The sequence below is a fragment of the Malaclemys terrapin genome, chromosome 7 (genome assembly GCF_027887155.1).
Source record: "Malaclemys terrapin pileata isolate rMalTer1 chromosome 7, rMalTer1.hap1, whole genome shotgun sequence".
Lineage (NCBI taxonomy): Eukaryota > Metazoa > Chordata > Testudines > Emydidae > Malaclemys > Malaclemys terrapin.
In genome coordinates, this window is record NC_071511.1 from 32519251 (window position 1) to 32543035 (window position 23785).

Here is a 23785-nt window from a genome sequence, read left to right on the forward strand (position 1 = left end):
CCTATGGCCTGTGTTACAGCAGAGGTCAGACTAGATGATCACAAGGTCCCTTTCTGGCCTCAAACATCTGTGAAAAGCTCGCTAGAGGGGCAGACTTGAGGATTTCTGATCAAGAAAACTGCCTGCTGTTGTTTGGTTCTACTGTGTTCAGGGAAACAGGACTTTGTGTGCATTCTTTATAAATAAACAAGGTTACATCAAGATTAAAGTTGGGCAAAACAAAATTCAGCAAACAGTAAATTAGCTAAAAATGCATTTTGAGGGGCACTAAAAGTATATGCCATATTCACCCTTAGCTTGCAAACAGTTTCAGTTCAAAAAATTATTTCTTTTCCCCAAAAGATGTCAAAACTGTTTTGACACTTTTGACTTTTTGTTTACAAAAGTTTCATTTACAAATTTAGCTTAGATTAAAAAACAAAAACAAAAAGTGTTTTATGTTTTTCATTTTGCTTCAGGTGTTTTTTTGAGCTGAAACAAAGTTTTTCATTTCAGCAACCACCACCATCACCCCCCCTCAAAAAAATCACGTATTCGCTCAGCTCTAACTAAAAATATACCTGACTTGTGTCACTGATTTCCCTTTTTCTGGAAACAACCCTGCGAAGTCCCAAATACTGACCAACTGCTTGAGCCAAAGGGGCAACCATCCTTATTATTACACTCTGGCTAGTCTTCTGTAGGCTAACTGCATGTCATGCAAACAAGCATTTCCTTCTATCGCTTGAGATGGTGCTGCTGGCTTCAGTGCCATTTGCTGCATGGCTACTCAGTTCTCTGATGCAACCACCCCAGGGTGAATAAAGCCCAAATCAAGCTTTGCAATTACAGCTGTGCAAAGACTGACCGACACTGGGTGGCTCCGGTGCACCTCCAGTGGCGGTTTCCACAGCTGTTTGTTCTACCGTGGTCCCGGCGTTTGTTCGGATTAGCTTCGACGTAAGCGATGAGACCCCTGTCACGGCCCAGCCTGCCCAGCTGGCAGCTGCTCCCATCCCAGGGCTGGTTGACGCTGCGTGAACATCCTTCTCTGCAAAGGGAGCAGAAAGAAAAGGGGAAAAAAGTCCATTAGTTCTGTTTGGTGTTTAAATGCCTGAAAACTTCAGCACAATATTAGGATCGCTCACCCAGTTCAGAGAGCTGAGATGGATCTTCAGAGACGGTTTCTAGCTTAGTCACAAAGCTTCGAATGGCCTTGAAAGTCTAAGAAATTGAAGTTACTTTATTATTATATGCTGTAGAGATACCCCCTTAATACAGTGGGAGCCCTTGTGGCACCAGTGACTGCATAGACCCCCAACTGAGATTGGATGCCACCATCACTCTGGGTGCTAGAATGGACTGGTCCAAGGTTGGAGGCCCCCGTTGTGCCGAGCATCAGAGCTGGAGGCTTGGAGTTGGTGGCTCTGAAAATTTCACTGCAGATCCAACTCACCTGATCCCTGACTGTCTTTTCAGGGTCAACTGTCAGCGCACAGAGAACCGGCAGGATTTTGAATGCACAGTCATTCATAGAGTAGAAGTTGTGAGTGGCAGCGAATCCCAAGACGCCTGCTGCCCGGGAGGGGGCAAATGGGTCTTTTGTGGCACGGCTGAAGGCAGAGATCAAAATTCTTTGTCTAGTCTGGAAATAAGAGAATGGGCAATTTATTATGTGTATTATGGTAGCACCCGGGAGCCCCAGTCACAGACCCATTGTGCTAGCCCTGCACAAACACATAAAACACCAGTCCCTGCCCTGATGAGCTTTCAATGTAAATAGACTAGACAGACACAGGGTGGGAGAAAGGAAGATTATCCATGTTTTACAGCCAAAGAACAATGAAGCTTTTTGCCCAGGGTTACACTGACTTTGTAGCAGAGCCTGGAATCAAAGCCAGGCCTTCCAGGCTCTGGGCTGGTACTTTAACCACAAAACCCTCCTATCCCCTTCTCCTGAAAGCTAGAGCATTGCTGGGATCTACAATCCACAATTCCCCACTTTAAGATGGTCACAATCTTCCTCTGCATCATATGAAGCCTTGGTGAGAAATAGGCATTTTAAAGGGAAATCATCCTGGGAAAGAAACCAGGGTCTGTGTCCCTATTTTCCCCATCCCGCCTGGCATCGGGTCCTTCGGGAGTGCAGGAAACGATCTCACTACTCACGCTGGCATTGAGGTAAGGACCGATCTTTCCAAGGCACACAGTGGTGTTGCAACGAATGGGCCCCTGGTCGTCCTTGGCCTGCAGACGGGCAAAGTGCTTCATCAGCTCCATGTTGAGATTGTTCTCGTTCAGCTTGGGGGCCAGCAGCAGCATCGACTGTGAGGGGAGGAAAGAGGCTGGTCATGGGGTAGTTCAGGTCTAATAACATCTAGCTCTTCCATAGCACTTGTCATCAGTAGCTCTCAAAGTGCCTTACAAAGGAGGTTGGTACTATTATCCCCATTGTATACATGGGGAAACTGAGTCACGGGGCTATTAAAGTGATTTGCCTAAGGTCACCCAGCAGGCAGGTGGGAGAGACAGGAATTTAACCCAGGTCTCCTGAGTCCCAGTCTAATGCTAACCCATTAGGCCATGGTGCCTCCCTAGCTCATAGGATGTGTTGACAGCATGGCTAATAACAGTGAGTAACTCCTGAAGCCTCCCTTGTTATACAGCTGTAGTAGGGCTTTTATCCTCTGTAGGACACTAGTATTATGCAACATTTATATCGCAATAGAACTTAGAGGATTTGGGCCGCACTGTACAAACAGAATAATTATAGCTGGACTAAACCTTTTTGACAAAACAGTTTTCCATAGAAAAATAGAATCTGGTGGAAACTGAAATAATGTGAGGGAACGTGGTTTTCGATAAAATTCTCAATGGAAGAAAGTCAAAGCGATTTGTTTAGACTGTTTCAACTGTTCATTTAACTTTATTTAGTTTCTACTTTTATATAATAATTTTAATATCAGATTATATGTACTGTATTGACTTGCATTTAATATTTTATAGTGTTTTGACAAACCAAACTATTTCAACATTATTGATACAAAATGAGAGGCTAAATGATTCACGGTTTCATTTTATTTCACTAACTTTTATATTATATTAATTTTTAATGTATAGCATAATTTATATATTGTTTTGACATAAACTAAATGCTTTTACCTTATTAAAATGAAACAATTTGACATTATCAAAAAAGACGGTTACTCACCGTTGTAACTGTTGTTCTTCGAGATGTGTTGCTCATATCCATTCCATTAGGTGTGCGCGCGCCGCGTGCACGATCGTCGGAAGATTTTTACCCTAGCAACACCGGCGGGTCGGCTGTGGAGCCCCCTAGAGTGGCGCCTTCATGGCGCTGAATATATACTCCAGCCGACCCGGCGCCCCCTCAGTTCCTTCTTGCCGGCTACTCCGACAGTGGGGACGGGGGGCGGGTTTGGAATGGATATGAGCAACACATCTCGAAGAACAACAGTTACAACGGTGAGTAACCGTCTTTTCTTCTTCGAGTGCTTGCTCATATCCATTCCATTAGGTGACTCCCAAGCCCAACTTAGGTGGTGGGGTCGGAGTGAGACATTGCTGTGTGCAAAACCGCTGATCCGAATGCAGCATCGTCCCTGGACTGTTGCACTAGTGCATAGTGAGCTGTAAACGTGTGGACTGATGACCAAACCGCCGCTCTACAAATGTCCTGGATCGGAACTTGTGCCAGGAAAGCAGTCGAGGAGGCTTGGGCCCTCGTGGAGTGAGCGGTGAGGTGCGGTGCTGAGACACCTGCCAGGTCATAGCAAGTCCGGATGCAAGACGTAATCCAGGAGGATAGGCGTTGTGAGGAGACCGGTGAGCCTTTCATTCGGTCGGCCACTGCAACGAAGAGTTGCGTCGTCTTTCTAAAGTGCTTTGTGCGGTCAATATAGAAGGCCAGGGCCCTTCGTACGTCCAGGGAATGCAAACGTTGGTCCTGGCGAGTGGCATGTGGTTTGGGATAAAAGACCGGGAGAAAGATGTCCTGGTTGATATGAAATGGAGAAACCACCTTAGGGAGAAAGGCAGGATGTGGACGAAGCTGCACTTTATCCTTATGGAAAACTGTATAAGGGGCTCGGATGTAAGCGCCCTGAGTTCAGAAACGTGCCTTGCTGAGGTGATGGCTACGAGGAAGGCTGTCTTCCAGGATAGGTACAAAAGTGAACAGGTGGCTAGTGGTTCGAATGGAGGACCTGTGAGTTTGGAGAGAACCAGATTGAGGTCCCACGTCGGGATGGGATGACGCTGTTGTGGGTACGTCCGGTCTAAGCCCTTGAGGAATCTAACGACCATCGGGTTAGAGAATACCGAGGACGCGAGTTCCCCTGGGTGAAAGGCCAATATAGCGGCCAGGTGAACTCTAATTGAAGATATCGCCAACCCCTGTTGTTTTAGGGAGAGGAGATATTCCAAAATGAGGGGAATGGGTGCCTGCAACGGGGATGTGGCTCGTTGTTCGCACCAACAGGAGAACCGCTTCCATTTGGCCAGGTACGTGGTCCGTGTTGAGGGCTTCCTACTGCTCAGTAGAATCTGTTGTACAGAGTGCGAGCATTGCTGCTCTGCCTGGGTGAACCATGGAGCAGCCACGCCGTGAGGTGGAGTGATTGGAGGTCGGGGTGACGCAACCGGCCGTGGTCCTGAGAGATGAGATCCGGATCCAACGGAAGCGGGATCGGTGTCTGAACCGAGAGCTCCAACAGTGTGGTGTACCAATGTTGTCTTGGCCACGCAGGAGCGATCAGAATTACCTGTGCCTGGTCTCTGCGCAGTTTGAGCAGTACCTTGTGGACCAGAGGAAACGGAGGGAAGGCATAAAACAGGTGGTCTTTCCAGGGAAGCAGAAAGGCGTCCGAGAGGGAGCCCGGAGCTCGACCTTGTAGGGAGCAGAACACGTGGCACTTCCTGTTGTCTCGAGATGCAAACAGGTCTATCTGGGAAAACCCCCACCTCTGGAAGATGGAATGTATAATGTCCGGACGGATAGACCACTCGTGCGTTTGGAAGGACCTGCTGAGTCGGTCCGCTAGAGTGTTCTGGACTCCAGGGAGGAACGATGCCGTGAGATGGATTGAGTGGGCGATGCAGAAGTCCCACAGGCGAATGGCCTCTTGGCATAGAATTGACGAACGTGCTCCTCCTTGCTTGTTGATGTAGAACATGGCCGTGGTGTTGTCGATGAGAACTAACACACAGCGGCCACGTAGGAGATTGAGGAATGCCTGGCACGCCAGGCGTACCGCCATCAGTTCCCGAACATTGATGTGTAGGGCTAACTGGGATGCAGTCCACAGGCCCTGGGTATGGTGTTCGTTGAGATGGGCGCCCCACCCCAGAGATGACGCGTCTGTGACCAGGTGCAGGGAGGGTTGTGGGGCGTGAAATGGCATCCCCTCGCAGACTACAGTGTGATCTAGCCACCAGGTGAGGGAGGCCAGGACCGAGTTCGGGACCGTGACCACCATGTTTAGGCTGTCCCGATGTGGACGGTATATTGATGACACCCAGGTTTGAAGCGGGCGAAGTCGAAGTCTGGCATGCCTGGTTACGTACGTGCAGGAAGCCATGTGACCCAGCAGGGTAAGGCACGACCTCACCGTGGTAGTTGGGAAGGCCTTGAGCCCTTGAATGAGGTTCGTGATGGTGCCAAATCGGTTGTCTGGCAGGATGGCTTGTGCACGTCTGGAGTCTAGAACTGCGCCGATGAATTCTATTCTCTGGGTAGGTTCTAGAGTGGATTTGTCCTTGTTGAGTAGGATGCCCAACTTGTTGAATGTGTGCACTATTCTGTGGACGTGAGCTTGAACTTGCTCCTTGGTGCGACCGCGCACCAGCCAGTCGTCTAGGTACGGGAACACCTGTATCCCTTGCCGACGAAGGTACGCTGCCACGACAGCCATACATTTCGTGAACACCCTTGGGGCCGAGGATAGGCCGAAGGGAAGGACTGTAAATTGGTAGTGCACCGTGTTTACCACGAATCGCAGGAAGCGTCTGTGAGGTGGGTAAATTGAGATGTGAAAGTATGCGTCTTTCATGTCGAGGGCGGCGAACCAGTCTCCAGGATCGAGGGAAGGGATAATGGCCCCCAAAGAGACCATGCGGAACTTCAACTTTACTACGAATTTGTTGAGTCCGCGCAAGTCCAAGATGGGCCGCAGACCTCCTTTGGACTTGGGGATCAGGAAGTAACGGGAATAAAATCCCCTGCCCCTTAAGTCTATCGGAACCTCCTCTATGGCCCCCATGGCCAGGAGCGTAGAAACCTCCTGTATAAGAAGTTGCTCGTGAGAAGGGTCCCTGAAGAGGGATGGGGAAAGGGGGTGGGAGGGGGGGATAGAAGAAAACTGGATAGCGTATCCCCTCTCCACCGTGCGGAGGACCCAACGGTCCGAAGTTATAAGGGACCAAGCACGGTGGAAGTGGGAGAGGCGATCCCGAAAGGAGGGAGCTGGATCCTGGGGGATGACTGGGGCGCCGTCCTCGACCGCACCTTCAAAAGTTCTGTCTAGGACCTGAAGGTGGTCTTGGTGGCCCTTGGTTCTGACCGGGTTGAGGGCCAGCCCATCTTCTCCTACCACCTCGCCCTCGCCTTCTGGCAGGGTCCTGTCTCTGACGAGGTGGAGGGGGGTAAAAACGTTGAGGCTGCGGCCTAAATGGTCTGCGCTGGGGACCCGCAACATGCATCCCCAAGGAGCGCATGATTGTCCTGGAGTCTTTGAGGCTCTGCAATCGAGAGTCCGTCTTCTCCGAGAACAGCCCCTGTCCTTCAAAGGGCAAATCCTGTAGGGTCTGCTGTAATTCAGGGGGCAAACCCGAAACTTGGAGCCAGGAGGTCCTGCGCATAGCGATACCTGCGGCCAGGGTCCTTGCGGCCGAGTCCGCTATGTCCAGGGAGGCCTGTAAGGAGGTCCGAGCCACCTTCTTACCCTCCTCAACCATGGCTCCAAACTCTTCCCTGGACTCTTGGGGAATCAACTCCTTAAACTTCCCCATAGAGTTCCAGGAGTTGAAATTGTAGCGGCTCAGTAGCGCCTGTTGATTCGCCGCTCTAAGTTGTAGCCCTCCGGCTGAGTAAACCTTACGGCCAAACAGATCAAGCCGCTTAGCCTCTTTTGATTTTGGCGCTGCAGCCTGCTGGCCGTGGCGCTCTCGTGCATTCACTGATTCCACCACCAGTGAACACGGTTGGGGGTGTGTGTACAAGTACCCATAGTCCTTAGATGGGACAAAGTATTTCCTTTCCACCCCTCTCGCTGTGGGTGGAATGGAGGCAGGAGTCTGCCATATCGTATCCGCGTTCATTTGGATCGTGCGGATCAAGGGTAACGCCACCCTCGATGGGGCATCCGATCCAAGGATATTCACGATCGGGTCGTGCACCTCCACTATCTCCTCCGTCTGCAGGTCCATATTACGGGCCATCCTGCGCAGGAGATCCTGGTGAGCCCGAAGATCTATCGGAGGGGGACCCGTGCATGAAGTGCCCGCCACTGCCTCATCCGGAGAGGAGGAGGAGGACGCCTCCGGTGGTAGTGGATCCAAGGGGGGGTCCCGGTCCCCCTGGTCTTGGGTCGGAGCGTCACCTGCACTTGGGTCCACGGTGTCGGGTGGTGTGGACACAGAAGCCTCCACGCCTCCAGGCGGAGGCCGAGAGATGGTGGATTCTGGGGCCCTTCTGACCGAGTGACCCGAGCGAGAGGTCGATGGTAATGAAGCCCCTTGCTCCTGGTGATACGCCCACGGGGTCCAAAACGACCAGTGAGATGGTCCATGAGAGTGGTCCTCTGCCCTCTCCTGCCAATGGCCCAAGTCTCGTTCCTCGGCCTGCCCCTGAGGGGGGTATGCCGATCTTGACAGGTCCTCCGAGGAGCGAGACGCCGATCTTGACGGCCATGGCGGTGCCGCGAAAGATGAAACGATCCCCGTGGTCTGCGGTGCCGCACGGTGCCGGTCCGGAGATGATCTATCTCTGTGCGGTGCCGGCGATCGGTGCCGGGACCGCGACCGGTGCCGATGACCTCGTCGGTGCCGGGAGTCAGATCTGGACCTCGACGAGGACCTAGAGTATGCCCGGTGCCGGGATCGGCCCCTCGGCGTCGAGCGTCGAGGTGCCGAGAACTACGTCTCGACGTTGACCGGTGCCGACGATCATATCGGTGCCGAGACGTAGAGCGGTGCCGCGAAGAAGATCTTGACCGCGAGTACGACCGGTGCCGAGACGATATTCGGTGCCGGGACTGCGAGCGGCGTGGGGACCTGCTTCGGGACCTGGATCGGCGCCGAGGTTCCAGCCCTTGTGATGGAGGGCGCATCAAGGCAGGTTTCCCTCTTGACTGTACCGGGCGAGTCAACGGTACAGTCGGTGCCGGTGGTTGAGGCGGTGCCGGCTCCGTGAGAGCTATCAAGTCTCTCGCCGCCGCGAAGGTCTCTGGAGTCGACGGGAGACACTGTATCACCGCCGGCCTCGGTGGAGACGCTATTTGTACCGGACTCGACGGCCTCGGCGCCGGAGTCGACGGTGCTGGAGGCGCCTGTTTCCGTTGCTCCACCGGCGGACGCGGCTCTACCCCCGGCACTGGGGGAGCCGGCGTCTTCGGCACGGACGTCCCCGTCTTATGGGCTTTTTTATGCCCTGGGGATAATGACCGGCGCCGCGGCACTTGCTGTGTTTGCGGTGCCTACGAGGTCCGGTGCCGGGGAGGCTTGTCTGACGCCACTCGCGTGGTCGTCATAGCCGGTGCCGCCGGGGCACTGCGCACCGAAGTGCTAGGCGTCGGAGTCTGGCCCGTGGAAGGAGTGTCCGGGCTAAGTGCCGCCTCCATTAGGAGTTGCCTGAGCCGAAAGTCCCGCTCCTTCTTGGTTCTTGGTTTGAAGGCCTTACAGATCTTGCATTTGTCTGTTTGGTGGGACTCTCCCAGGCACTTCAAACAGGAGTCGTGCGGGTCGCTCGTTGGCATAGGCTTAGCGCAGGAGGCGCACTGCTTGAAGCCGGGAGCGTTGGGCATGAGCCCGGGCCCGCGGCCGGGGGAGAAAGGGGGAGACGACCCCCTTAACCCCCTGAACTACAATAACAACTATAACAACTTTAAAACTATTTAACTATAAACACTAGAACTACAACTATAACTATAACTTTGAATGACTAAGTAAGCTAGGGAGAGTGGAGGACAGCTATGCCGCGCTCCACAGTTCCAACGACCGTCAGGGGCGGTAAGAAGGAACTGAGGGGGCGCCGGGTCGGCTGGGGTATATATTCAGCGCCATGAAGGCGCCACTCTAGGGGGCTCCACAGCCGACCCGCCGGTGTTGCTAGGGTAAAAATCTTCCGACGATCGTGCACGCGGCGCGCGCACACCTAATGGAATGGATATGAGCAAGCACTCGAAGAAGAACAAAACGTTTCAATGGTTCCAAATCAAAATTTTTCAGAGCTTCCATTCTGTGGAAAATTTAGGAATCGGAATAAAAATCATTTTTGAAATGTCAGAATTTCCCACAGAACGGAAAATCCATTATCTAATAATATAGCACGCCCTGCCCCCACAGAGCTTAACAAGTCTGGGCCCCATTGTTTCAGGCACTGTACAAACATATAATAATGGTAGTAACTGTCCCAAAATCAGGCAACAGAGTAACATCCCTTGGGGTTTGGATCTGACATTATGTGACAGACATTTCTATAGCCCTTTGTCTGTCAATGAATCCCCCTAGGATAGTGGCAAGGGTTGGGTTAAAGCTCATTAAAACTGGGAGAGAAGGGGGTAACTGCTGCCCTTCATTAAAGGGAGTTGTAAGAAGCTATTAAAGCTTCTTTATGGACTCAGAGCTGAAACATTAGGGGGCCCACAAACAAAACGTGTGTTTTGGCACGTGAGGCCGCTCAGGCATTTGAATTCAGGGGGCAGAGGGGCTTCCCTGGGTATTGTTTTAGTAGAGGGGTGAGAGGAGAAAACAGCCAGGACGCACCAGACACAGAAGCACTGGGAAAGGGCCCTGAGAAAAAGTCAAGAGAGAGCTTTTGAGCAGAGTGCTGGCTGAAAGCAGCTGGGAGCAAAGAAACATCAAACAAAGAGATGTCCTGTTTGATTCCTGCTGTGTTCAGAGAAACAGAACTCTGTACATTCTTTGTAAATAAACAGGATTGCATCAAAGAAAACCTGATGCTATCATCAATTTCTCCTCCTAACCAAACAGCCTGGGGGACCCCAAATTTTGGTTAACGACTCGGGTCAAAAAGGGGTAATATCCAGTTCTTAACATTCATATATCCCAGAGCAGTTTACAAAGGAGGATCACGATCTGCATTTTTCAGATGGGGGAAAAAGACAGGTGGGTGACTTGCCTGAGACGAGTGGCAAAGCTGGGAACAGGTTTCAGAGTAGCAGCCGTGTTAGTCTGTATTAGCAAAAACAACAAGGAGTCCTTGTGGCACCTTAGAGACTAATTTGTTAGTCCCCAAATAAATTTGTTAGTCTCTAAGGTGCCACAAGGACTCCTCGTTGTTAAAGCTGGGAACAGAATCCAGGCCCAAGGGGGTGGGGGAGGGAGAGGACTCAGCTAGAGACATTGAAAGGGGTCTAGTTTTCAGAGGGTGGGTGCTCAGTACTTTCTGCAAATCAGGCCTCTTTCTAAAAGGCATCTCAAATCAGGCAACTAAAATCACTAGTCACTTTTGACAAATCCTTGCCCGTGTCTCCTGAGTCCTTGGTCCAAAGCACTATCCACAGACCATATTGCCTATCTATCCAGCCAGTGTACACAGTAAAAAGTGCACCCTCTGAAAACTGACAGGACTCAGGACAGACTTGTTTGAGGTTCTTTATGGGAAAGACTGTCCAGATCATGCAAACCAATATCACATAAAACCTCCTCCCCATGCAGAGGTAAGAATTAGCAACAGGGTCTGACAAGATCAATAGTCCAGATAGCATCATTTTCCCCCTTAACTCCACACCACCAGCATCCTTCAAGAAGGAGGAACAGAGCAACCCTGAAATTGATTTCTAGATTATAAAGTCAGAAGGGATCACTGTGATCATCTAGTGCAGGGGTCGGCAACCTTTCAGAAGTGCAACAGAGGGTCCTGTGGCACCTTTAAGACTAACAGAAGTATTGGGAGCATAAGCTTTTGTGGGTAAGAACCTCACTTCTTCAGATGCAAGTAACGGAAATCTCCAGAGGCAGGTATAAATCAGTATGGAGATAACGAGGTTAGTTCAATCAGGGAGGGTGAGGTGCTCTGCTAGCAGTTGAGCTGTGAACACCAAGGGAGGCGAAACTGCTTCTGTAGTTGGATAGCCATTCACAGTCTTTGTTTAATCCTGATCTGATGGTGTCAAATTTGCAAATGAACTGGAGCTCAGCAGTTTCTCTTTGGAGTCTGGTCCTGAAGTTGTTTTGCTGTAAGATGGCTACCTTTACATCTGCTATTGTGTGGCCAGGGAGGTTGGAGTGTTCTCCTACAGGTTTTTGTATATTGCCATTCCTGACATCTGACTTGTGTCCATTTATCCTCTTGCGTAGCGACTGTCCAGTTTGGCCAATGTACATAGCAGAGGGGCATTGCTGACATGATGGCATATATAACATTGGTGGACGTGCAGGTGAATGAGCCGGTGATGATGTAGCTGATCTGGTTAGGTCCTGTGATGGTGTTGCTGGTGTAGATATGTGGGCAGAGTTGGCATCGAGGTTTGTTGCATGGGTTGGTTCCTGAGTTAGAGTTGTTATGGTGCGGTGCATGGTTGCTGGTGAGAATATGCTTAAGGTTGGCGGGTTGTCTGTGGGCGAGGATTGGCCTGCCTCCCAAGGTCTGTGAAAGTGAGGGCTCATTGTCCAGGATGGGTTGTAGATCACTGATGATGCGTTGGAGAGGTTTAAGCTGAGGACTGTAGGTGATGGCCAGTGGAGTTCTGTTGGTTTCTTTTTTGGGCCTGTCTTGTAGCAGGAGGCTTCTGGGTACACGTCTGGCTCTGTTGATTTGTTTCTTTATTTCCTTGTGTGGGTATCGTAGTTTTGAGAATGCTTGGTGAAGATCTTGTAGGTGTTGGTCTCTGTCTGAGGGGTTGGAGCAGATGCGGTTGTACCTCAGCGCTTGGCTGTAGACGATGGATTGTGTGATGTGTCCAGGGTGGAAGCTGGAGGCATGAAGGTAGGCGTAGCGGTTGGTGGGTTTTCGGTATAGGGTGGTGTTAACGTGGCCATCGCTTATTTGTACTGTGGTGTCTAGGAAGTGGACCTCCCGTGTAGATTGGTCCAGGCTGAGGTTGATGGTGTGGTGGAAGCTGTTAAAATCATGGTCCCTGATTGAACTAACCTCGTTATCTCCATACTGATTTATACCTGCCTCTGGAAATTTCCATTACTTGCATCTGAAGAAGTGAGGTTCTTACCCACGAAAGCTTATGCTCCCAATACTTCTGTTAGTCTCAAAGGTGCCACAGGACCCTCTGTTGCTTTTTACAGATTCAGACTAACACGGCTACCCCTCTGATACTTTCAGAAGTGGTGTGCCAAATCTTCATTTATTCACTCTAATTTAAGGTTTCGCGTGCCAATAATACATTTTAACATTTTTAGAAGGTCTCTTTCTATAAGTCTATAATATATAACTAAACTATTGTTTGTAAAGTAAATAAGGTTTTTAAAATGTTTAAGAAGCTTCATTTAAAATTAAATTAAAATGCAGAGCCCCCCGGACCGGGGGCCAGGACCCAGGCAGTGTGAGTGCCACTGAAAATCAACTTGAGTGCCGCCTTTGGCACGCATGCCATAGGTTGCCTACCCCTCATCTAGTGTGACCTGTAGAACACACAGACTTCTCTATGTTAATTCCTATTTGAACCAGAGCAGATCCGTTAGAAAAACATTCCAGCTTGATTTAAAAATGATCAGTGATGGAGAATCCACCACATCCCTTGGCAAGTTGTTCCAATGGTTATTTATCCTCACTATTAAAAATATGCACCTTATTTCCAGTCTGACTTTTCCTAGCTTCAACTTCCAACCACTAGGTCTTGTTAGACCTTTCTCTGCTAGACCGAAGAGCCCATTAAAAAAGATTTGTGGCCCATGTATGTACTTACAGACTGTGACCAAGTCCCCTATTAAACTTCTCTTTGATAAGATAAATGAATTGAGCTCCTGGAGTCTCTCACTCTCAGGCAGGTTTTCCAACCCTTTAATCATTCTCCTGGCTCTTCTCTGAACCCTCTCTACTTTAATCCACATCCTTCTTGGAAGTGTGGACATCAGAACTGGACACAGTATTCCAGCAGTGGTTGCACCAGTACCAGATACTGAGGTAACGGAACCTCCCTACTCGAGATCCCCCATTTATACATCCAAAGATCACATTAGCCCTTCTGTTGTTCTACCTTCACTGTCTGCTCACGAATGGCTGGGTTGGTGTCCAGGAAGCCGTGCACAACGTGGGGAAAGATCTGGGTGTTGACGGTGGGTTCGTTGAGGTATTGGATGAAGTTTTCCATCTGCAACACACACACACACACACACACACACAGAGGCATGTGTCACCAGTCAGGACTTAACGTTTGGTCTAGTGCTGAGGAAGATCTATGCACAGTCAAAATTAGCACGGCTCAACACCATCTGTTCCTTAGAGGTTTTTAAGGTCAGGCTTGACAAAGCCCTGGTTGGGATGATTTAGTTGGGAATTGGTCCTGCTTTGAGCAGGGGGTTGGACTAGATGACCTCCTGAGGTCCCTTTCCAACCCTGATATTCTATGATCTGGGGAAAGCCAAGAGGAGAACCCAGATATCCTGATTCCCAATCACCTATTCTAAGCCCTTGACATCACACCTTTCCACAGCCAGGAACAGATCCAGAAATCCTGGCTCTGAGTCACCCCTGCAGCACGCTTCTTCCCAGAGCTGGGTACAGAACCCAGGCGCTCTAATTCTCAGTCCCCTTGTCCTAACAACTAAGGGGTACTCTCTCCCAAAGTAGAACCCAAAAATCCGGTCTGCTAATTCTTTGATCTAGCCACAAAACCATTCCCCTCCCAGAGCTGAGACTAGAACCCAGGAGTCCCAACTCCCATTCTCCTTGTTCTAACCACTAGACAGGCACCATTCCCCTCCCAGAGCCAGGAACAGAACCCAAAAGTTCAGACTCCCAGTTCCCTCCCTGTTCTAACGAGAACAGAAAAACATTGCTCCTGCCTACCCGTCTGAGCCCTGGATCCGCCCAAGTGCACTGATGCAAAACGAGGCTGATCACTGACCTGCTGCAGCAGCCGTATCCTCATGGCTCGGTCGGTGGAGGAGAACATTTTGACGATGACAGGAATGATCTTCTGCTGATACTCTTCAGTGTTCAGGAACTTCCCCACCTGCAAAAACACTGGAAGTTAAAGAGGAGGCTTTCATCCTGGAGGAGATGAGGGGCATGCAAAGCTTTAGTGTGGAGATGGAAAGTGGTGACGTGGGCCCATAAGCCTTCCAGAGAAAAGATACTCCTAGCTGGGCCACACAAAGAAATTAATCTGTAGGTGTTCCTGGAGTACTGACGTCAGCTCTTGGCACCATCTCCAACATGGTCCATACATATATACACATATACACACATATATATATATATATATATATATATATATACACACACACACACACACACTGCAAGGTCATGTGTCACTTGATGAGGAATGTGTAGTGATGACACACCTCTCTGGCCTCAGTTTCCCTTTTCCTGGCATGGGGTGGGGTAAAGTAGGGGAAGGGGGGGTGGGAATGAGAGAACACACAGAGCCCTGGCATGGCGGGAGAATCAAGGACTCTGATATAGGTGGAGTGAATGTAGCACATCCAGCCCGCCATGAGAGGTGGGCGTTGCAGGGAATCCCTGAACCAGAGGGTGGTTCACAGGCCACTTGTGCGGGAAATGGAGAGATGCAAGGACCTCTGATGTATGCAACATGTGCAGCCTACAGAAGCTGCGAAGCGCGCGACCCCTTAATAGGGCAGTTTAGCCCTAAAATGCCTCTCTCCCCCAAGCACACCAACTTCACTGAGTCACAGGCGGAGATCCAGCCTTCTAGGACTCTAGCGAACAGAGCAACAATCTGTTCTCACTTTGAACTGTCCCTATAGTGTTACTTTGTGTTTGCCTGTCTCCTCCCTGTCCCTTCCATAGGTCCTGCTCAGTCACAGGAGATCTCCAGCAGCAACTGTTCTCCCCTCCCCACAAGCAAAGTCCATTTGCCAGCAGTCCTTGCTCACTCTGGGAACTACAATCCTCAGAATGCCCAGAGACAGGAAACAGGCCTGTAGCCCCATCCCGTCACAAGATGTAAACAGAGGAATGCCACCATTAGAACAGCAGCTCACCTTGAAGAGTGGGGTCAGGATGACAGCACCAGCGTTACCAAACTCAAAGGCCGTCAGCAGCTGTGGGAGGATCTTGTGCCGGCAGAAATCTTCGGGGAAGGTGTCTAGGTTGTTGCTCAGCTCCTGGAAGAACTTCTGCCGTTCTGCTGGTTCCTTAATCTGCCAGGACAGGGGGAAAAGGAAATGGGGTCACTGGGCAGACTAGCCTGCTCCTTGTGGTTCCATTTTGCCCTTTGGGGCTGCCAACAAGAGAATCAATGACAATGATGGCTTGGATTGCCGCAGTCTCCTCTCCCACTAGATAATGGATGGAAATACAGCAAGTTCTTGTTCTACCATACAGGGGCATGAATTTCCAGCTCTGCTAACATGGGCTGGAGTTGAACCAGTGACTTAAAGCTGAAGTGGTCTTTATCCTATATAACCCTGAACCCACCAGTCCTCCCACAACTTGGGGCCACATCAGAACTAATGCCTTGTGGAATGAAAAGACACCTTACCCCTTTCCCTGCCCCCTAACCCAATCAGTCCCCATACCCTGCGGCAGGATTGACGCCAGTACTCCCTAGAGAGGAAAGGCCTGACATCCCATTCCCCACCTCCCTGATCCAGCTAGTCTCCCCCGCAGAGCTGGTGCCCTCTGGAGAGGAAGGGCTTCATATCCCATTCCCCACCACAGCCAGTTCCCTCTCAACCTCCCCCCAAAATGAACTGTGCTCCAGAAGCCACTTTTCCCCATCAAGCGAACATATAACGGACCCAAGACAAATGCCAGTACTGCCCAAGGCAAGTTCAATGGGCCAATAAACCAATGCAGGGGGTCCTCAAGCCCCAGCAATTGATTGGACACTCTCTTGGGCACCTCTGGCCTACATAGAGGAGTTCTAATACTTTCCACTCCTCCTGACCGGAGGTGACAAGGCTACAGGCATCGTTCTCACCTGGATCTCTTCCAGGAAAAGGTTGGTCTCTACAAAGCTGTTCTTCATGAAGCCATTGGGGCCCCGGCAGTTCTGGAGGAACTTGGCAGGGTTGGGGCGGATTTTGGGATTGGCCCCCACCAGTTCACAGTAGTGGGGGACCAGCGACTTGGGGATCTGGAGAGAGGATACACAGATTCTACAGTCAGGAAGAGGTGTCCCTCATGTGTGTTAAGCATTTGCTATGTATACTAATTAGTTTGGGATCTTTTCAGCTTGGATGGCAAAGCAGCTGACAATGGCCAATGGATCTCATTATCCCTGTTTTAGGAATGAGGAAACTGGGGCACAGGAAAACAGGCTGAGCTGCCCAAGATGACACAGCAACTCCAAGGCAGAGCTGGGAAGAGAACCCAGGAATCCTGACTCCTGTCCCCATGCCTCCCAAAGCTGGGGATAGAATCCAGGAGTCCTGGCTGCTTCCCCTCCCCCACACTAATCACTAGACTTCCCACCCCTTCCCTCCCAGAACTGGGAGTAGAACTCAGGAGCCCTGACTCCCAGCCCCTCCTGCTCTAACCCCTAGACCCCACTCCCCCTAGAGTTCTCAGCTCCCAGTCCTGTGCCCTATCTATTGCACTCCACTGCTATTCTACAGCACAATCACAAAACTCTTTACCAACCCGTTTGAAATTGCACTGCTCCGTAAGGAACAGTACCTGCACATAGGCTGCGTAAAGCAGAGAGTGATCTGCAATCCTTGTCATGCTCCTATAAGTTTGGCCAATAAACAAAACAGAAGGGCCACTATTTAGCCACAGGATGGATAGACGCAGGGTAATATGCTATCAGTTCCCCACCAATGCATCCCTATAGAAAATTGCATCGACTCACCCTCTCATTAACAGGGTGAAGCTGATGGTTAGCTCTGGGGCGTGTGGCCTAGCGAACTGGGACAAAGGAGACTTCAGTTCTATTCCTGGCTCTACTATTGGCCTGCTGGGTAACATCTTGCCCCTTCTGTGCCTCAGTTTCCCCATCTGTAAAATGGGAATAATGAGTCTAACCTCCTCTGTAAAGCCTCTATGATCTATTGATGAAAAGTGCTACATAAGAGCTAGGGTCTATTATTACTGAAGTCAATGGGGCCTGAAAGACACATTCTCTCCCCACAGCATATTGTGAGACCCACCAGCAATCAACATTCCCTGCTGGGTCCCTTCTGTGTGTAACCCTGATCCACTCCATGTGGTGCTCTGTCCCCGTCTAGCCATGGCTGGGCCACTGACAGAGGTTGATGGGTCTGCTACAGCCTGGTTCTTTTAGCACACGTCACAGAGGCTCCTGATTCCGGGTTTGATTCCTTTTGCCAACAACCCACCCACCGGTGTAATATTACAAGTAGAGGGATTGGAGCCAGGCAGATCTGCTGATTAATTACTTTGCCAGGCCCTATCAACAGAGCGGGTGGGAAGAGAACTGACCACATTACCTTGCCGAGGGATCGCAAGGAGGACGGGCGGGGCAGGGTGCCATTGAAAACCTCCCAGATGAGGCAGCCAAGACGCCACATGTCCGCAGACCTGGCACAGCAGAAGAACAGATGTAACTTTCCCAATGGTTTCCCCATGGGGAAGGAAAATGCAACCCAGCTGTATTTTGCATAGCATGATCCATACAAACTACACCCCCAGACACTTTAGGGTTAGGCAGAAGGGCTATGCAGGGAAATAAACAATAGGGGAGCTTGAAGTGAGACGGGGGCTCTTGCATGCGCGTGCACACACACTGTCGAGAGGTGGCAGGGATTAGATAAGCAGAACGGCCCCTAGAGGGGGATACAACAATTCTGTTTGCAGACAAGCGTCTTGCACACACAGAGAAGAAGCAGGTGCTGGGTGAACTGAGAGAAGAGCAGAGAGAGATGCAGGAAGGAGGATTCCTGAGGGAAAGGGACTGCAGAGGAAAAGGCTCTTGCACATGCACACAGCAGGACATTGCGGAGAAAGAAAGATTAGGTCATGGAGGGTGACTGGAGAAAGATCACAGAGTACGGCACAATAAGCAGAGCTCATAGCCTCTCCCTTCTATACCCTGGGCTGTGTTAGTTATTGGGCTCAATGCAGGAATCACAGGGAAAAATTCTCTGGCCTGTGTCAAACAAGAGGTCAGACATAATGGTCCCTTCTGGTCTTAACATCTACAAATCTATTTGTATTACAGTAGTGTCTAGAGAGGCCCTGACAGAGATTGGGAGGCCTCTGTCGTGCCGGGTGCGCTGCAGACCTCACTCAGCTGAGATTAGGGGGCCCATCATGCTGGGCACTGCACAGTCACACAGTGAGAGAGAGTCTCTGCCCCGAAAGAGCTTACAGTCTAACTAGATAAAAGGGTTGGAGGAGAGTAACGGGCTCCTCCCCATCTCCCACTCACCATTTCTCCCCAGGGGTTTTGCTGTTATCTGTTTTCTCCGGTGGGTCGTATCTTTCCAGCTCAGGGATCCCTTTCCGAGGCGGGGTGTTGTCACCCTGGGTCGAGTACATGTAATCCAGGCCACCCAGCTTCCACTCACCAGCGCGGTCCACAAAAACAGCAGACATGCACACATTATTGTGGATGAGGTTGCAGTCATTCACCAGGAAGCTGAGAGCTTTCTGGAAAGGCAAGGGAAGGACAAGTGAGAGGAGCAGTCAGCTGGGACCCTCGTGAGAAGAATCTTAGAGACAGAATGGTCTAGTTGAGGGGTGGGATTGGGAGTCAGAACTCCTGCGTTCCATTCCCAGTTCTAGGACAGGAATGGGGTCTGGTGGGTTAGAGCAGGGAAGTCTGGGAGCCAAGGTTCCTGGGTTCCATTCTTAGCTGTAGGTCATCAGTGGGGTCTAGCTGTGAGAGAAGAGTGGGGCGGCTGGGAGTCAGGACTCCTGGGTTCTATTGCCAGCTCTGCAACTGATTCCCTGTGTGCCCTTGAAGAAGTCACCTTCCTTTTCCACACCTCAGTTTCCCCATCTATAAAATGGGGATAATGCTATTCACTTGACTCATAGTTGGTTTACCCCAGCATCCTGGATCAGACAATATGATAACATAGTTGGGAATGGCAGAAATCTCTTTCTAACCTCAGTTGGGTCTAACCTGGACAGTTCTACCCCTGGACAGATCAAGGGATCATTGGCAGGACTGCAGCCCTCAATAGCTATACCTGGTTAAAGAAGAAGCAGAAGCGGTGTGTTCTGTCTGGGCAGAACTCGAAAACTCACCAGGGTGCAGCAAAATAAATGATCATTATTACTATGGCAGCACATTGCTCCACTAAAACTAGGCTTGGAAAGATTAGATTTTTATTGGTAAATCTCGATTTCACTGAACACACAAACCAAGGAAAAAATATCTCCTTCAATAACAGAAATGTACAGCTAGGCAAAGTAAGAAAAATGCTGTTTAAGCACATAGTAGAGTTTGATTAAAGGATATTTACTTTTTATATTCTGATACGTGAAGTTGACAGTTTGTTTTAACGGCTATAAAGCCTTAACTTTTTGAAACTCAACATCTACTGCCATTAAATAATTAGCCTGAGACCTCTATTGTCTAACCGCACTCCCATAATTTCCTGCAACTGTGAAAATTTAAAATCAATAAAAACTGAAAAACAGGTTAAAAATAAAGATCAATATTATCTATCAAAATTAAAAACAATAAAAATCTAATTCTGGCAAGCTTAATTAAAACTGAGGGGCAACCAAGACTGGGGGCTGTGGGCAAAGGAGTTGGTGTTTTAGGATTTTCTATATAGGCACAACCCATCTGCTTGAGATCACTGTATCTTACCACAATCTGATGGAGGCCCCACGATATCTCCTGTTCGTTTAACCCTCCAGAGTCTGCTTTCGACTTCAGGTAAGTACTCAGAGATGTCACAGGCTCTGTCACCACGTGCAAACATTTCTCCGTCTATCCCCCGCACACACAAAAAAACCACCATGTTTCTTTTTGTTACAGAAGCACCCAGAGGCTCCAACTGAGATTGGAGCCCCTTTGTGCTGGGCACGTTAATAGTAGTATTACAGTAGCATTGTGAAGCCCCAACCAAGATTGAAAGGTCCTGTTGGACCTGGCGTTGCACAGACCACCCCCACAACTGAGATCAGGGGTCCTGTCAGATAGGACGTCACAAAGACCCCCACAACTGAGATCAGAGAGGCACTGCACAACCCCCCTCCAATGGAGATCGGGGCCCCTGTTATGCCAGGCACTGTACAACCCCCCTCCAACTGAGATTGGGGCCCCTGTTGTGCCAGGAACTGCACAATGCTCTCCCTTCCCTCACTAATTGAGAGCAAGGACCCCTTAGTGTCAGTCACTGCGCAGAATCTCCCAACCAAGATAGGGGACTGTACAGACACACACATCCCAGCAAGATCAGGGACCCCCATTGTGCCAGGCTCCACACAGATCCCCCCACAAATGAGATCAAGGGACCCTTCGTGCCAGCCACTGCACAGACACCACTGCCACAGACAACAGTGACTAACCCATCCCCATTAGGGGGTCCAGCATGCAGCCCCTGGCATAGCAAAAGGCCCAGATCTCTGTCAGGATCCATGCGGTGCCCTAAAGAGGATCGCCAATCTTGTTCAGGGTTGCTGGGCCCTACCGTAATACAAGTAAACAGATAATAAATAAATGCATCCACTATAGGAAGACAAAAGTGTAATACACTGTGCTGTCCCACTGCAAGCTGGACATGTCGGGTCATACCGCTTTATCCAAATTCAGGATTGGCTGCAGTTTCATAAAGGCAGTGGATAAATAACATAATTCCATCCAGTATCAAGCCAGCACCCTAAGCATTGGTGTTTTTCAGCCTAGGAAACACACTCTGGGGCAGAGATCACCCTTTACTCCGTGCCAGATGTGATTCAAATCCAGCCCTGTTCAGGGCCTCAAAAACCACCGCAAACTAAAATCATAATCATCAAAGCCTGTAGACATGGCCACAATACGAAATCATAAATATAACAGACGTAGGTACCGCCACACATAAAAATCATAACCAGTACCTCCAATCCGTCAATGTAGGACAGAATATTGGGGTGTCGGAGGGTTTTAAAGCGTTTGAAAGCTGCCTTGGCGACCTGTGTCTGTTCATCCGAATTAGGTTTAACTTCATAGACGAAAACAGATACCAGATCCCCTGTGGTCTGAAGAAAAACAAAAAAGTGTTATGTGCTATTTATTTAAGGGTGTCTATCGTCCTATAGTATCTGAGCAGTGCTATTATCCCCATTGTACAGATGGTGAAACTGAGGGACAGAAAAAGGATGCGACTTTGCCAGAAGCTGGGAATGGGTGACAGGGGATGGATGGATCACTTGATGATTGTCCTGTTCTGTTCATTCCCTCTGAAGCACCTGGCACTGGCCACTGTCAGAAGACAGGCTACTGGGCTAGATGGACCTTTGGTCTGACCCAGTATGGCCGTTCTTATGTTCTTACTTGCCCACAGGTCACATGGGGAGTCTATGGAATTGAACCCAGGTCTCCTGTGTCCCATGCTGGCATTCAAATTGCTGGCTCATCTTTCCTCCCATGTGGGGGGAGGAGAGTCAGGGATGGTCTGTTTGGGGGAGGCAATGTAGTCTAGTGGACAGAGCATTGCACTCACAAGACTTGGGTTCTATTCCAGGCTCAACTACTGGCCTGCTAGGTGACATTTGGCAAGTCCCATCCCCGCTCTGTGCCTCAGTTTCCACACATATAAAATAGGGATGATACCAACTAGCTTTGAAAGGGGGTTTTGTGATCTACTGCTGAAAAGCTCCATACCAGAGCTAGGTATTAAATAATTATTACTATTTTTATTATATGGACCCTATAATGAGGGTAACTGTCTGCCTCTGGGGTGGAACACAGCAGCCACTCTGGAAGCAGGCTAAACCCTCCCATTTTCATGTTGCTATTTGTCCCCTGACCCTAGGGGACTACCATTAGTACTAGATCCAGACCTTGGATGTCCCCCAGCTGCTTTAGAAAGTGGGGTGTGTGTGTGTGTGTATGGGGGAGACCCTTGAGACTAAGGAGGAACTAGATAAGCCCTCAATTGGGGGTCCCTGGACCTTTTATTTTTGGGGATGCTCAGGAGTGGGGAGAGCTTGGAGGGACCCTGAAAATCCTTGTTACTGGGGGAGGAATAGCCTAGAGGACCCCCTGAAACATCCTTCCATCCTAGTGGGGTCCCCCTGGAACCCCTTCTATCCTTGAGAACAGTATCTGAGTGGGGGCTTGGACCACACCGTCCCATAAACCAGGGGAGAAGCAGAACTCTGGGGATCATTAAACACCTGTTCTCAGGGGTCCTGGAAACCCTGCCTCAGTCCAAGAGCTCTCTGAAACTCCCCCTTTACACCAAGAGCAGGGCTTGAACCCCACCCCCTTTATCCCCCACCTTTAGTTCAGGCTGGGGAAGGGGAGCCTGGATACCCTCTACACCCCGGCCTAGGGATGAGGGCATAGAAACCCACTCTTGAACGCCGGACTGGGGGGGGAGACCTCGCCCCGTACCCCGGGTTGGGGAGGGAGAGGCCTGGAAACCTACCTCCCCCCCCCGTACCCCTGGGTGTGGAACCTGGAAACCTCTCCCCCTCCCCCGGGTTGGGGACCTTGGAAAACCCCACCCCCGTACCCCGGGCTAGAGAGGGGGAAGCCTGGAAACCTACCTCCCCCCCGTAGCCCTGTCTGGGGAGCCTGGAAACCTCCCCCCGTACCCCGGGCTGGGGAGGAGGAGGCCTGAAAACCTCCCCCTGTGTCCCGGGCTGGCGGTGCCGGTGGCGGCGGCTCCAGACCGGGGAGGCCCCGCCACGTCAGGCGGGCGGAAGACAGGCCGGGCCCAAGGGGGGGATTCACCTTCCTCTTGCCCCGGTGCAGCTGCCAGGGCCCCGCGGGCTCCCCCCGCTCCGCGCCCGCCTCCGCGCCGAACTCATAGGGGAAATCCCGGACCGGGTCCCGGGAGAAGAACCACATCGTCCGGCCGGGCCGCTCCGGGACCGGGATCCGGCTCCTCCGGGCTGCGCGGAGCAGACGGGCCGCCAGGGGGCAGCAGAGAGCGCTGCGCTGCGGTGGGGGGAGCGGGGAAGGAGGCTGGGAGGGGCTGGGGGCTGAGCAGGGGAGCAATGATGGGGGAGGGGAAGGCCTGGGGCAGAGCTAATCCCGGAAGCTGCCCCTCCTCTCCCAGCAGCCGCACACTCTGGTAGGGTGCAGAAGGGCCTCAGCGGCTCCTGCCAGCTGCCGCCTTTGTTTTGCTGGTGGAGCTGTCCAGGCACAAAGAGGTGACCTGATTGTCCACAAGGTCCCACAGCAAGTGAGTGACAGCCTGGGAATGGGACCCAGGAGTCCTGCCTCCCAGTCTCTTAGGGTGAGCAGATGTCCCGATTTTATTTGATATTCGGGGCTTTTTCTTATATAGGCGCCTATTACCCTCCACCCCCGTCCCAATTTTTCACATT

The 23785-nt window shown here is 50.8% G+C and overlaps 1 protein-coding gene across 1 annotated transcript in view; it reads right to left on the reverse strand.

Annotated features, from left to right (window-relative positions):
* The window catches only part of SCYL1 (SCY1 like pseudokinase 1), a 28870-nt gene extending 5509 nt beyond the window's left edge, over positions 1-23361 (reverse strand). Inside the window, exons 1-13 of the mRNA XM_054035134.1 lie at positions 23187-23361; positions 21344-21484; positions 20112-20234; positions 18717-18937; positions 17776-17866; positions 16305-16460; positions 15364-15522; positions 14262-14369; positions 13392-13505; positions 2149-2304; positions 1436-1624; positions 1128-1203; positions 848-1030 (exon numbers count right to left, since the gene is read on the reverse strand). Coding sequence (XP_053891109.1) covers positions 848-1030; positions 1128-1203; positions 1436-1624; positions 2149-2304; positions 13392-13505; positions 14262-14369; positions 15364-15522; positions 16305-16460; positions 17776-17866; positions 18717-18937; positions 20112-20234; positions 21344-21484; positions 23187-23303 — 1834 coding nt within the window. The 5' untranslated portion in view covers positions 23304-23361. The remainder of the gene's footprint in view (positions 1-847; positions 1031-1127; positions 1204-1435; positions 1625-2148; positions 2305-13391; positions 13506-14261; positions 14370-15363; positions 15523-16304; positions 16461-17775; positions 17867-18716; positions 18938-20111; positions 20235-21343; positions 21485-23186) is intronic.
* Between the last annotated feature and the right edge of the window lie 424 nt (positions 23362-23785).